The sequence below is a fragment of the Sinocyclocheilus anshuiensis genome, unplaced genomic scaffold (genome assembly GCF_001515605.1).
Source record: "Sinocyclocheilus anshuiensis isolate Anshui unplaced genomic scaffold, SAMN03320099.WGS_v1.1 scaffold87, whole genome shotgun sequence".
Lineage (NCBI taxonomy): Eukaryota > Metazoa > Chordata > Actinopteri > Cypriniformes > Cyprinidae > Sinocyclocheilus > Sinocyclocheilus anshuiensis.
In genome coordinates this window covers 1,997,461-2,012,949 of record NW_015549609.1, presented here as the reverse complement: position 1 = coordinate 2,012,949, position 15,489 = coordinate 1,997,461, and the positions used below count along the sequence as shown (strand labels likewise).

General features: G+C 35.8%; 1 protein-coding gene across 1 annotated transcript; it reads left to right on the top strand.

The window, feature by feature from the left end:
• The first annotated feature begins 1,423 nt into the window (after nucleotides 1–1,423).
• On the top strand, nucleotides 1,424–5,788 carry LOC107659142 (melatonin receptor type 1B-like). Its single transcript, XM_016447975.1, has 2 exons — nucleotides 1,424–2,369; nucleotides 5,107–5,788. The coding sequence occupies exons 1-2, from the start codon at nucleotides 1,541–1,543 to the stop codon at nucleotides 5,433–5,435; spliced, it is 1,158 nt and encodes a 385-aa protein (XP_016303461.1). The 5' UTR covers nucleotides 1,424–1,540; the 3' UTR covers nucleotides 5,436–5,788.
• Nucleotides 5,789–15,489: the final 9,701 nt, after the last annotated feature.

The following is a 15,489-nucleotide window of genomic DNA, read 5'->3' as shown; positions in this document are numbered from 1 at the left end:
AGCTGAACAAACTGAGCAAAAATACGCCATTTGGTGCAGCTGCTATTTATATGGCCAAAAAGTAAGATGAATATATGTTATTATTGTAATGTAAATCAAAGAGATCTTTAACAGTAAAACTGACTACTCTGTTCCTCAAAAGCCTGCACTCTAAAAAATGCTGGGTTAAATACAACTCAGTGCTGGGTAAAATAGGGACAAACCCAGCAATTGGGCTGTTTTGACCCAGCGGTTGGGTTAAATGTTTAACCCAACGTTCTGGGTAGTAACCCAACCGCTGGGTCAAAACAACCCAATTGCTGGGTTTATCCCTATTTTACCCAGCACTGGGTTGTATTTAACCCAGCATTTTGTAGAGTGTGATGGGTCATATTTGAAACTCATACTTTAACATGATGTTTCTAAAAAAGTACGTACACTGTAAACCCCAATGTTGTCATTAATAAAGAAATCAAGTTATCATAACTTAACATTACTTAAAATGCCAAGTTTTGGTGTCAAAAACTAAACAGGTATGTTTAATTAACTCATTTGGGAGCAAAAATCTTTCGAATTAAGTTTTTAAGTGTAATGAACTCAAAATTTCAATTTATTTAAATTTTGCTCTATGTCTCTGTTTAATATGATTGGTCGTGTTTGAAATTCTGCCTTGACAAACGCGCTGATTGGTCGATATAACACAAGGCGGTAAATTTTGGTCGTTGTGAATTTGCTGAAGCAGCGGTCCAGACTGATGAAAATCAAACGTTAAATTGGTAAGTAGAGAATAAAACGCATATATACACTTTTCTTAATTACCTTTAAGTTTTATAAAGGTTTTTAATTAATAAGTTTCATTGTAATGTTATTTGAAAAATATAATTGCAAATTTCAAGTAAACCTAAGTTGCTTCAGTCAAGTGTTCATCTTGAAACATTACTCTAAAAAAGCTATTCTTATGTTTAATTGATAAAAATCTTTTTATTATTTTTAAGAATTATATCAAGAGGCCTTTTACATAATAAAAAAAAGTTTAGAAGATGTTTTTCTTGATCATTTTAAGGCCTTAGAAAGTCATGTATTAAATATTACATAGTAGCCTAGGCTTTCCTATAGGGTTACGTTTACAAAAGTTTATTTATTTTTACTGCATCTATCTGCTGTGCGACCACATTTCATCTCTGGAAAACAACGTTTTGTTGTGACTTCTACATTGCAACACATGATTCCAAATAGCCTAACTCAAGGGAAAAATATTCCATTAGTCAAATATTCTAAATAAAACAACAAGTGGGTTTATTAGCGCCATTTCCCCAAGAGTTTCATAATAAGTGTCCTCGAAAAACACGACGACTAGCCTTCTCCGTTCAGAAATGGGCCACCTGTGATAACAATGTGACAATTAAGGCCCTTCAACAGGGTGGCATCATGTGACTGAGCTTGATTTGCTACAGGTGTTCATCTTTCCTGGAGCGTCTGCCATGTAGATTCTGTTTGCATACAGTTGGTCTTTGTTAAAACTATCTGTAACATTTGAAAAATAAGGATTTTTCAAATAGCCATGGGTCATTGGTGGAAATGCGCCATGATGTCCGGCATAAACAACCTTTCCATTCCGTCAACAGATGTGGACTTGAATGTCACGGATCTACAGAGGGCACTGGAGGCTCACCGCCCCGTTAAAATTGGGATTATATCGGTTTTGGGAGTGATGATAACTTTGGGAAACATTGCTGTGGTGATGGTCATAGCTTCAGCGGTATCGGGATGGTCGAGAAACTCTCTGTACTTTATTTTATCGTTAACGGGAGCTGACTCGGCATTTGAGCTGCTTATCATGCCGCTCAATCTGTGTGTGAGTTTCATGAAAGAATATAACGGGGGCCCGGACCCCTTCTGTCACGTCGTAGCATTTTTCAACGCAACTATTTATTCCACCCGCATGTACACCCTTGCAACCATAAGCCTGGAACGATACATAGCAGTGTTTTACCCTCTGAAGTACTCCACCGTGCTGACCAGGAGAAGAGCGCTGCTTCTGATCGCGTTCGCGTGGGGTTTCCCTCCCGTTCTCCTCATTCCCATCTCGTTCCCGGCGGGCATCATTGAAGTGCAGTTCTCCAGAGCCTCGCTCGTGTGCAACCCGCTGTACTCCAGCAATGTCTCTTACTCTCTGTCTCTGACGTGCTTCATCTTCTTCCCGTGCACGGCCATCATGACCTTCTGTAACCTCCGACTGTGGATAGCCGCGAAGAGACAGAGGTTGAAGTTGAGTAGACACAGCTGGGGTGGAGGATACAGGCCTAAAGTCACCTTGCGTGTTCTAGTACCAGTCATGACCGTTTACTACACCTGCTGGACGCCCTGCATGGTCATCATGCTGTACAATGGTGAGATCATGATTAATAGCCTATCGTTTGTATTCATTCTAGTGTTGTTCCGATCCCAGCGTTGTGTATGGAGCACTAAAAGCAGATGTTTAGCAGAATATCCAAGCTGCCCTTTTTTTTTTAACGGAAGTAAAAAAGTAGACTAGTGGACAGTGATCGAAAGTTGCAAAGCTCCTTTTCAATTTCCCCATATAGCTCCTATTATTGTTTTATTCACCCATATGACCAAATAAATAAATAAAATCAGTCAAATATATTTCACAATATACAAAAAATGGCCAATATATACACTACTGTGCAAAAGTCTTAGGCCACTAGTATTTTCAACAAAACTACTGTTGAACATATAATTTTATTATAACAACAAAAAAATGGTTCAGTTAACTCAGTTATTTCTATTTTTGCTGTAGTGTGTCAGTAGGAATTATCAGTTTACATTTCAGGAATGTTTGGAAATGTAAACTGATATTTCCTGCTGACACACTAAAGCAAAAGATAAAAATAACTGACTTAAAACCTTTTTAGTGTGTGTGAAAATACTAGAATTCTGCACAGTAGTGTAAATATTTGCTAAAATGTTTAAATATATTTACTTAAATGTGTTCTACTAAAGTATATATTTTTGAAAATTTATTTTAAATAATATAAATATCCATATATCAAGTCAAGAAAATTAAAAATGTAGTTATATTTCTTGCTCCTGAAATACAATTTGAAATATATTTTGGTATATGAAGGTTGAAAATGAATATTTTATATTTAAAAATATATATTTAATTGAGCAAAACATTTTTGGACGTTTTTTATGGAAATGCACAGTGTTGAGGAACTTGAAATAAATGAATACGCAAATAAATGATTGCCATTATTTTAAACATTTGACAGCCCCAATGTTTTGCATAGATGTATTTAGTATTGTGGTTAGTGTATTTAGTTGCTCTGGTAATGCGTTAGGTCCCTAACTTTACAGTAAGGTTAACTAACAAGGAGCTATATAACTTTTTTTGTTGTTGTTAATTAGTTAATAAAAAATGCAGCTGTTTATAATATTTGATGTTAGCTTAGGTCCATTAAATAACAGATACAGGTAGTTTAAATAACTAATATTAAATATAGGAAATATTAAAATTAACGTTAATACATGCTTTAGAAGTATTTTTCATTGTTCGTTTATAATGGCTAATGTTAACAAGTGAAATCTTATTGTAAAGTGTTACCATTGCTCTTTTATTACTTTGTAAATTCACTGGAATGCGTATGATTCACATAGAGTGCATGTCTGTTACATCTAAATGTATAGCAGTGGTCTGTGGTTATGGTGCCTAGGCCTATGGCCGGTCTGTCACTGTCTAAAGTGGGAGGTATAATACTTTAATGTTAAACTTTCTAACAAGGGAAGGACGGAGAATGCAATGACCTCAGATAGCTTCGTGCAGCTGCTGTTTTCAGCAAACATGAAGAGATAATCACAGAGTTTTATGGGAGCTGAGATGAAAGACAAGACAAGGAGACCGAAGCCCTCCTACATGGTGTTTAAATTGTCCACTTTTATGGCACTTGTTTGTCCTTTTTGGAGCTTGACAGTCCTTGCTTACCATCTACTTTGGTTGTGTGGAGCAGCTTGAGCATTTTGCTAAATAATGTAATGTATGCAGAGTCAATTTTACTGGTAAAAGTCAATGTAGCCAAAAACATACTCAACCTTCCATATTTAATTGGACTGAAGTATTTAAAAATACTGTGGTCTGACACAGCCATGGACCTGGAACCTGTCACCTGAAATGGTTAAACATTTACATTCAGCAGCTGATTTTACAGTTGATTAACATATTAATAATATTTATGGACCGATCATCTGCCATGTTCATACTTATGACTGTAGTTGACTGGTGAGATATTTGTGAAGTGTTGTAGTTTAACTACCTTTTTAATAGAAATGTAATGTAGTTTAAAAAACGCATAATTTACCCCACAGAATTCTTAGTCACAATGTAACAGAAGTAACACAAAAGAAGATATTTTGAAGAATGTTGGTGTCCAAATGGTTTCAGTTCCCATTGAGTTCCACTGTACATAGACAATACAAAGAAAGAATGCAAGAATACAAGTCAAGGGAACTGAAACTCTTTGGTTAGCACCATTCTTCAAAATATCATCTTTTTTTTGTTTGTGAACTATTCCTTTAATGATTGGAGAAATCCGGTGTACGTCACCAGAGAGAAGACTGTCATTTCACTGTAAAATATTTTGATTAAAATGTAAAAATGCAACGCATGCATGGATTAATTGTTCTCAATCATTAAGATGCCAAACCATTTAGAAAATGGGCTGAATTTCCATTTCATGCCAACTTTAAGTATAGTAATGATGCACAATTACAACCCTGTAAGTTTAAAATGACATGAGATTGGGTAAATGATGAAATTGTCCACTTTAACCTTGAAGTCAGCTATTTCTAGGATTGCAAAAAGGTGGAAAATTTCCAGTAAATTTCGGAAACATTCCAGAAATTTGGGAAACTTTCCAGGATTTTTTGGAATATTCCAGGGATTTTTGTAAAGTTTCCGGTAATTTACCGGAAATTTTCCACCCTTTTGCAACCCTAGTTATTTCTTACATAGGCTGTCTGGATTAGATGTTACTTTGGAAATGCATGTCATTTATTTAGTAGGTATTACCATGATGCTAATATGTTAAAGAAAGAATAAGTCCTAAAGCATGCTTTCCTTGTTCACAGCGATTTCCGGCATTGGTGTCCCCGAATGGATCGAGTTTATTGCTGTGTGGTTACCAACCTCCAATGGCTTCCTCAATTGTATCTTCTACTTCTGGATCAACCATAGCTTTAGAAGGAAATTCCATTTGGTTCTTCAGAAACTATGTCTAGGACTTTGTCCAGGTTCTGACACTGATTCAAGCTGCGTCAACTCTGTAGAATCCTCCGTGGTTCCCGGATGGAACGGTAACAGCTCGCTCCATGAGCGGTTTCCTAGCGTGTCGTCCACCTGCACTCTGCTGACGCTCATGCCACCGCAGACCAGCGTGCGTCAACCAGAGCCGGCTTGAGATTCCTTTTAGTCTTGTGATCTGAAGTTTTAAAGCTCTGGTGAAGTTGAGTCATCATGAGTGCTACTGACATGTCATTAACCTGCTCGGACGGAGGTTATTCCACTAAATGTCTTGTTAATCGCAAGTTAGCATTCAGAAACACTCCTATTTCCCTTGTTTAATAGCTATTTGTGCCTTTTTACTTCTTGATGGCACCTTCTCATATTCACTCAGAACTGTTTTTTTTGGCCTAATTGAAGTTTTAAATGGTTTTGCATTGTTGATTGCCGTTTCAAGTTAAACACACGAGAGCCTTTGAAACATTTGCACACATTTCCTTATCTATTCATAAACCCAATATCAAGCAGCTGTGGAAGTTTAACCTTCAAATCTCAGTTATGTAGTTTATGCAGAAGGGGAAGTAATTAGCCAGGTACATAATGTAAAGGTCAGATCAAATATGCCTTTTGGCTTTAACCTTTTCCGTTTCATGACATTTCCATTGCATCTCTGAAGCAAACATTAATCTTTATTTTCAACTAAGTAGGCTTTTTGGTCACTGTCAGACATAGAGGAACATTGTACGACCAGCATTATCAAACTGTAAATAAACCATATGGGTGGGCTACGACGGACTGGCACGAATGTTGGATTGAAGCTGTCATGCTCAGAGGTTGAAGCTTTGTGCATCATTTTGGCTGTATTGTAATAGCATTACTGTAAATCTAGATTTTAAGCTTTAAGTTTTAGCTTAAGTACTTGTTACAAAAATAGTACATTTCAATGGGGTGAAAAAAAAAAGTCCTGTGGTGGAGGGTGCATATAAAGCAAGCACATAAAGAGCTGTTAATGACCTGGGAGTGTTATACAGCCATACATTATGATTGATTACAAAAGTTTTTGATGTGTAAATAATTAAATTTTTTATATGTGGTTTATAAAAGTGTTTAAATGAAATGTTAAAACTTCAGTTTGTTGTAAAATAAAGCGTCAAAGCCTATTTACTATTTAAAGCATCACTGTTTGTTTTGGCTGTTTGGTTGACTTTAAAAGATTCAGGACTTGCTGAAGTTGTAAATCATCTTTTGGTAGACGAAGAATAAACCTGTTCCTGTGTGAAAACCCACACATGAGCAGTCAGACATGTAGCTTGACGTGAGGTTCTCTTTGACAGAGCAGGACTCCATTCTGCTCTGCTCACATATGCTTCATGAAGATGACATTTGTAGTGGTTAATGTTGACAATAAACCTTGTGGGCTTGATACAGTATGTAAGGGATGTGCCGAAGTTTGTAGATGTTCCCACATCCCATATAAAGAAACTATATGCTGCATTTTTGTGGGCAGTTTACTTTTTACAGCTCAGGGGGGCATTTATTTATGTTTAATGGGAGAGCTGAAGCTCATGCTGGGCAAATATGTGATAAATATAGCTCTCTGGTGTTTGTATAATGACTGTGAAACAATATATTTGCTTGTTTCCTGTGTAAACCTTGTTGGGGTTTTGATTCAAGGGGTCATAGTTACCATGCACAAGTTCAGGGGTTCTCAAACTGTGGTCTGCGACAATAGGGATTTGCAAAATGTGAAATATTTTAGGCCTTTAAAATGTTAATTTTTTTTTAACCTTTAGAAGGGATAGTTCACTCAAAATTAAAATTTGTAATTTACTCACTCTCAAGTTGTTCCAAACCGTTTTAAGTTTTTTTTCTTTTTCTTTTTTTAGCACAAAAGATATTTTGAAGAATGTGGGTAAATAAACAGTTGACAGTAGTTATAATATAGAAAAAAATACTGTGGAAGTCAATGGCTACCGGGAACTGTTTGGTTGCAACATTCTTCAAAATGTGTTTTTATGTTCAACAGAAGAAAGAAACTCATACAGGTTTGGAACAAGTGGAGGGTGAGCAAACCGACAATTTTCATTTTTGGGTGAACCATCCTTTTAATGAATTTGATATTGCAGTTTAATTTTTCATTCTTCTTTCAAAATATGGAAATAATTACATTTTAATTATTTTATTGACAGCCATGTTTTATTGTATTTTTTTAATTTATATGAATTATGTATTTTTATTATTCTCGCCATATAGAGTCATCTTTAGACTGCTAACTTCACTTTATAAAATCCAAAATTCTCTCAAACATTATAAATGGACCTCGTGCATGGGGAGAGAGAGAGAGAAAAAAGATAATTTTTAAGGGTCCTTGGCATCATCATTTTGAAATTCCCTGGTCTTTTTTTTTTTATCACGTTTGACCATATAAGCTCCATCTCACCTCCCAAAAACTTGCATACATACCCCCAAGGGCTATAGAAAACAGACCTCATTAAGGCTGCAGCATATAAAATAAACTTTCTTATTTGTGATGTGGGAACATCAGCTGTGAACCTCAGTGCTACCTCAGCATCTTCTGTCGTGCTGCAGGAGATCGGATCAATTCAGCTCTTCTCTCGTGCTTTGTAATGGAGAAAAATGAGGAGTATGTAGTCTCACCTAAATACTATTATGGTGGCCATATCAAATCAGCTTCCAGCATCCTTGTTTTGAGTTTAAGAGTTAAATCTGCATAGGTCAATAAAGACTGTTTTGCACCTTCTGATCTGTTCAGCTGCATAGAAAAGTAGTGTTGAGTTTAACAAGACCATCACATGAGACTGATTAAACCAGCTTCTTAACAGCAAATCTACACTAATGCACAAGTATAGGAAGCTACTGTACAGCGACACCTTTGGGGGTTGTTGAAGTGCTGCTAATGTGAAACTGATTTTTAAAAACACCTCGTGTGGTTCAGCTGCTAGCTGGGCAGTGACTTTGTAGCTGTTTGTTGTCATGGTGGAAGCCCTTATGCCATTTGGAGTTGCTGCAGACCACCAAACAGACACTCAGATGCTGTCACCTTCTAATCAGCAAGAACAATGAAGGAGATGCTTGCTCATTTACCGTTGTGTTGAGAATTGATCAGATTCTACTATAAAATCTGTGTACACACACACACACACACAAAAGAAACTCATACAGGTTTGGAACAAGTGGAGGGTGAGCAAACCGACAATTTTCATTTTTGGGTGAACCATCCTTTTAATGAATTTGATATTGCAGTTTAATTTTTCATTCTTCTTTCAAAATATGGAAATAATTACATTTTAATTATTTTATTGACAGCCATGTTTTATTGTATTTTTTTAATTTATATGAATTATGTATTTTTATTATTCTCGCCATATAGAGTCATCTTTAGACTGCTAACTTCACTTTATAAAATCCAAAATTCTCTCAAACATTATAAATGGACCTCGTGCATGGGGAGAGAGAGAGAGAAAAAAGATAATTTTTAAGGGTCCTTGGCATCATCATTTTGAAATTCCCTGGTCTTTTTTTTTTTATCACGTTTGACCATATAAGCTCCATCTCACCTCCCAAAAACTTGCATACATACCCCCAAGGGCTATAGAAAACAGACCTCATTAAGGCTGCAGCATATAAAATAAACTTTCTTATTTGTGATGTGGGAACATCAGCTGTGAACCTCAGTGCTACCTCAGCATCTTCTGTCGTGCTGCAGGAGATCGGATCAATTCAGCTCTTCTCTCGTGCTTTGTAATGGAGAAAAATGAGGAGTATGTAGTCTCACCTAAATACTATTATGGTGGCCATATCAAATCAGCTTCCAGCATCCTTGTTTTGAGTTTAAGAGTTAAATCTGCATAGGTCAATAAAGACTGTTTTGCACCTTCTGATCTGTTCAGCTGCATAGAAAAGTAGTGTTGAGTTTAACAAGACCATCACATGAGACTGATTAAACCAGCTTCTTAACAGCAAATCTACACTAATGCACAAGTATAGGAAGCTACTGTACAGCGACACCTTTGGGGGTTGTTGAAGTGCTGCTAATGTGAAACTGATTTTTAAAAACACCTCGTGTGGTTCAGCTGCTAGCTGGGCAGTGACTTTGTAGCTGTTTGTTGTCATGGTGGAAGCCCTTATGCCATTTGGAGTTGCTGCAGACCACCAAACAGACACTCAGATGCTGTCACCTTCTAATCAGCAAGAACAATGAAGGAGATGCTTGCTCATTTACCGTTGTGTTGAGAATTGATCAGCATCTAAACGAACCTGTAATTACACACACACACACACACACACACACACACACACACACACACACACACAATAAATGCAATACACACATGCAATAAACCAGTAAATTGTTCTAAATAAGGTCAAGAACTTAAAAGAGATACTTCACCCACAAACATAATTTCTGTCATCATTTACTCACCCTTATGTTGTTACAAACTTGTATGACTTGCTATCTTATATGGAACATTAAAGATGGAATGACATGAGAGTGGATTTTCATAAATTCTTTGTTGAGGGGTGCTGAAAGGTTAATGCTCTATTGTGTTTTAAAGCAACATACCACCTACACTAAACCCTTGAGATAACACAAACTTGAGATAAAAACACATTTTATGACAGAACCATGTCATTGTAGCTTGCTTGTACAAGTCTTTGAGCTTTTATCACAAAATGTGTTTTACTGAACTCGTACCCGAGTGCTTCACATTACAAGTACAATGCTGTATCAGGTGGGCTACCGAGCAAGTTTACTTTGTCAGAAAAGCCGTACATATGGAGCTGGTTATGTGACGCAAACATCAAAATGTGTTTGTTTAGTATCGTGCAAGGAATTGAGTGAAAGTAAATCTATTAATTAATAATCTGCATTTGTAACCATAACTTGTGTGAAAGGAATAAAAGTTGTTGGTGTTTTTCTCCCACTAGTGTTCATTTCAGCCGGAAACTGCAGTGAATTGTGGGCCTATGTATAGTTATATTTTTGGAGTTTTGCAAAAATGTAGGTCAGGGGTTTTGCAAAAATATAGAGTTACTGAACAGTCAAATAACACTTCATAACATAATCACCGTGACAGCTCATCAAAATTCAGGATTATTTGAGATTTAGCCATGTGTAGTGGCATCTGATAGCTTCATCTGTGCCAGCTGGACCTGCCAAAGCAGGATTCTAATTATACTGATTGTAATGAGAGCGTCTTTTTACGTTCTCATCATTATATATCTCTTTAAAAACATGGCCATTGCTAGACCATGTTTAGGGGGATTTCAGCTGTCCCTCGTCTTTTATCTCAGCTCTCCGAAAAATCTGTGATTCTATGAATATTATTTCTTATTACCAGATACAGTGGTTGCAGCAACCATGCTTTTAGAAAATTTCACAATAAATACTCCCCTTTCCAGCCACAGACTAACTTAAAAAAAAAATGTTTCTCTCCTTTTGATGGCAGATGCAACATACTGTATTTGCTTAGAGCAGCAAGTCTTCTTCTCTGTTCCCTGATCGCCAGTCTAGTGAGATCACAAAAAGCGTCACCAAATGCATCATTTTTTACAGATACATACCATTCTCACAGCCACTTGAAATTTTAATAGATTTTATCTACAAAATAATAATAATTGTACATAAATTGCACGTACAGCACCAACAAATGTAATATCTGAAACTAAATATTAGATATCACCCCTATGTAAAAAAAAAAAAAAAAATGTGCAAACATAACCAACATTTAAAGGCGTACTCATTTTAAATTTAAATTAAATCTTTGTTTGATTATTGGCGATACAACAGTCATACTGACACCTAGTGGTGTGAATGTAATATCCCAAAAATGTTTTCCGTTATTAATGCCATTGTAGCATTTCGCTATTGACAAAGAGACATGATTAATTTATTCCATGAGTGAATGTGTCTTATAACAGGAAGGTTATTGAGATAAAGTGAGAAAATTCAGCTGGTCGTGTGATCTCAACATGGCGGCCCCCATAAGGGTGCCTGCTCCATGTAGAATAAATCTGATTTTATTATTCGACTGATACGACTGGAGTGTTCATTTCATGTGAGCATACATCATTTTAAACATATTTTTTAAAAGTGCAATTAATTTCTTAAAGGGGTCAAAAGGGATAGTTCACCCAAAATTGAAAATTCTGTCATCATTTACTTACTGTACCCTCAGGTTCTTCCAAACTTGTTCTATCTTCTGTGGAACAAAAAGGATGATAATTTGAAGATGGTCCCCATTGACTTCTATAATATATATATATATATATATATATATATATATATATGCAATACTATGGAAGTCAATGTGGACCAGCAGCTGTTTGGTTACCCACATTCTTCAAAATATCTCCTTTTATGTTCAACAGAAGAACGAAATTCATACAGGTTTGGAACAACTTGAGTAAATGATGACATGATTTTTATTTCTGTGTGAATTATCCCTTTAAAGACTGAAAAGATTTTAGGCTCTTAGCAACAACATTTAGTGTTGTTTTAACTTTTGTGTCACCTTCTACAGCTCGGCGAGATTTTCACAAGGTTTTTTATTCTTGTATCTCCCATCATTCAGCTATTCAGGTTTGTCAGATTCAATATTCCATCACAGCAGAACTAACAAAACCTTGATAGTCTAGAAAACCTGGATGCGTCTAATCACATGCAGCTCGCTGATACAAAAGATGTTTTAAGCTCTGGTGTATTAAAGACCGTGGGTGGATTTAATTATCAATGCTGTCACGCCTCTGCAGTGAGCTTTGACCTTGGGTGTTTTTTTCAGGCCTGTGTTCATATGATGTTCTCTGACCCGTCAGGCTGTGTAGATGATGATCCGTTGCTGTGGTGACATATCGAGTCTCCTGAAGTGTCTTGCCACATTTCAGGATGAGTTTGTACAGCGTTCAATAAAACCTGTAAACCTCTCACATCTTATCTTTGCACACTCTACTGCCATTGACTTCAAGGCACAAATGGTGGTAAAAAGAGAGAGGATAAAGCAGGAAAAACCACATCCGATGGACATGATGTAGGGTGTAATGACTTCTTGTCTAATTCGGATAAAGAAAGATGGGTTTTTAATATGAGATAGCACACTAATAAACATGAAACCGCATCTGCTGCATCATAACAGAATGGATTTGTATGCCTGAGTGAGTGTCTTGATAAAATTAATAGAGGAGATTGTGATTCATCCTCAGAATTATCATAATGCATCACTCCATATGGCAAAGAGGGGACAGAAAGTGAAAATCACCATCTAATTTCCTGTGTAAACATTCCCAGCTGTTTAGTAGTGCTAATCTGAGAACCCAATCACTCATTTCCTTGCCTGGACGGAAATAAACAGAGTCATTGATGACCAGGTCCACCTTTCATCTGTGCTGCTGCTCTCCAGCTTGTCTCCATCATAGCTGTTTTTTGTCTGCATGTAACATTATGCAAGTTATGCACGTACCATTAGGTTTCACTGTCAATTAGCACATGACCCGCCATCCTTCTGCCAGGGAAAGGCATGCAAATATTTACTGGATTGAAGGGAAATCTGTTGTGTGTTGTTGGAAATGATGCAATGACAAAGCACATAGAGGCAGATGCATTTGTGCTCACAATGTGTGTTTAGGCTAACAAAAACAATGAAGTTTAGATAGCTGAATCAAACTTAGAAGAGAAAGTGGGGTCTAAATGTCTGAAACCACTTTGAAAATAAACAGAAACATTAAAAAAAAATACAAATCTTGTAGTTATGACAAAATGGTCACTAATTCAATAAGTCAGTGGTTCTCAATCAAGAAGCCGGGAGGGGGCCTTAGCACATTTCCAACAGGGCCACAGAATAAAATAAGACAAAACAGGATTTAAAATAGGCTAAAAACAGCTAAAAATCAAGATGTAAGCTGAAATCATAGTTGTTTCTTTAACAACTGCCATTTGAAACCATGGAAATGAATGCTGTTTAAAAGTTTGGGATCAGTAAGATTTTTAATGTTTTTTGTCATTTATTTGATCAAAAATACATACAAAAAACAGTAATATTGCAAATTTTATTGTTGGAATATACAGTATGTTGGAAACAGTTGTGCTGCATAATTTTTTTGGAACCTGTGATTCTTTGATGAATAAAAAGTTAGACAGCATTTATTCAAAATAGAAATCTTTTGTAACAAACAAAACTGTTCAAAAGTTTGGGGTCAGTATTTTTTATTTATAGCAAGGATGTGTTAAATTGATAAAAAGGGATAGTAAAGACTTATATTGTTAGAAAAGATTCCTATTTTGAATAAATGCTGTTCTTTTAAACTTTTTATTCATGAAAGAATCCTGAAAAAAGTAGAACAGGTTCCAAAAAAATATTAAGCAGCAAAACATTATGTTTTGTTTCAATATAAAATATTGATAATAAATCAGCATATTAGAATGATTTCTGAAGGATCATGTGCCACTGATATAAATTATATTTTAAAGTATATTAAAATAGAAAACCATTATTTTAAATTGTAATAATATTTTACAATATTACTGTTTTTCCCCCTGTATTTTTGATCAAATAAATGCAGCCTTGATGAGCATAAGAGTCTTCTTTAAAACACATTAAAAATCTTTCACAAGTAAATGTGTGTGACATTGATCACTGATCGACATTCTTGTTTCCGTTGAAGCTCAAGATGCTCTTTGGATGATGCTCAAATCATGCTGGAGAACGTGATCATCATTTAATATGATAATCATTTCACTTAAATTGTTGTTCTGATAATTTGTAATGAAACAATGGTATAATATTCAATTAAATTTCAGATCTGATTAGGTAAATCTATTATGTCTTAAACACTTGTCTGAGCAGACTGGGGGTGTACATGTCTGTCCCCATGCCAAATGAACAATGCATAATGTAAAAATGCATAATCTATATATTTGTATAATATATTATTGTCCAGCTATTGTGGATCATTTCCTTAGTGCTACACACAGCCCCATCTAAATGCATTCACTGCCACCTTGTGGCCAGATTTAAAACTTTCAAAAGTGTAGACGTTTAGCAATGAGACACCACTAGAAAAGCATCCTATTGTATAAACCCAGTTATATCTGTTCTCATTTTATTTTATTATCTATAGTGAGCAAAAACTAGCCAGTATTACAAAGCAACCAAAACGTCTTATCCTGAAAGAGCTTATCAATTTATTGCATTGTGTTTGGTTAGGACATGTGATTCCCTCTAATAAGGGTTTACATCATTCTTTGTTCAAGGTCCCAAGCATATAATTTATTGTAAACATGCACACACAATGAACTATTGTTCAAATATTGTATAAGGTGAGCAATGGTTATTTGACAAAAACACTTAGTAGCTGCATGCAAAGTTCTTTAGTGTATTAGAAGCGTCATTTTTGAACATTTTATTTTTTATCATATATTTTAAACACATATTCAACATCACAGCCAGTCTTCCCGAAACCCTACCCTTTTAAAAATAAAGGTTCTTCTCTTGACAGAACAATGTAAATTAAGAACATCTAAACTACATCTGCTGAAAATTCAATGGTGATTTGTGAGCCTAACAATTCATCAGTATTGAAAAACTCATTTCTCACCTGTACATTTTATAGGCTAATTCTGCTGCAACCAAGCTTGTTGTGTTCTGGGAATCATCATGCTTCCATAACCTCTTTCCTGTCTTATTCAGCACCTTCTCTGCTGGATCAGGTGTTGCAGCATGCACCTTCTATGACTTATTGTTCACCCTTTTCTTGTCCTTTACCATCTTGAGTGGCATCATCAGCTCTAGTGCTGCTCTCTGACTCTCTCTAAGGATATGAGAGCACTACAGATCCTTCCATGTCACACCTGAAACCATTCAGTTTCCTTTCTCTCTAAATATTACATCATCTAACTTATCTTTTATTAATTTGACCATAATATTCAGTTAATTTTGAAGAGTTTATTTGGTCAACGTCATCATTGCCTCCTGAAAGAAGCTACAAAAAGGGGTTTTGCAGGGCATTTTTTAAACAAGCTGGCCATGTCAAGATAACCTGTATTCTACTGAACATTAAAGAAGAACATTAAAGAACACTGCCTTCCTCATTGGGTCGACAAGTGGGAACATGACTATAGCAAAGAGCTTTTTTTCACATGTGTAACAAATGTGTGATATATTTTGTGCACCAGTGCTTTGGGATGGGAAAAGGTTTTTGGAGTAAAACGGTCTAAG

Coding starts and splice junctions, on each gene's coding strand:
- LOC107659142 (XM_016447975.1), top strand. CDS start 1,541: ATGGGTCATTGGTGGAAATGCGCCATGATGTCCGGCATAAACAACCTT. Junction 2,370..5,106: donor GGTCATCATGCTGTACAATG/GTGAGATCATGA, acceptor CCTTGTTCACAG/CGATTTCCGGCATTGGTGTC.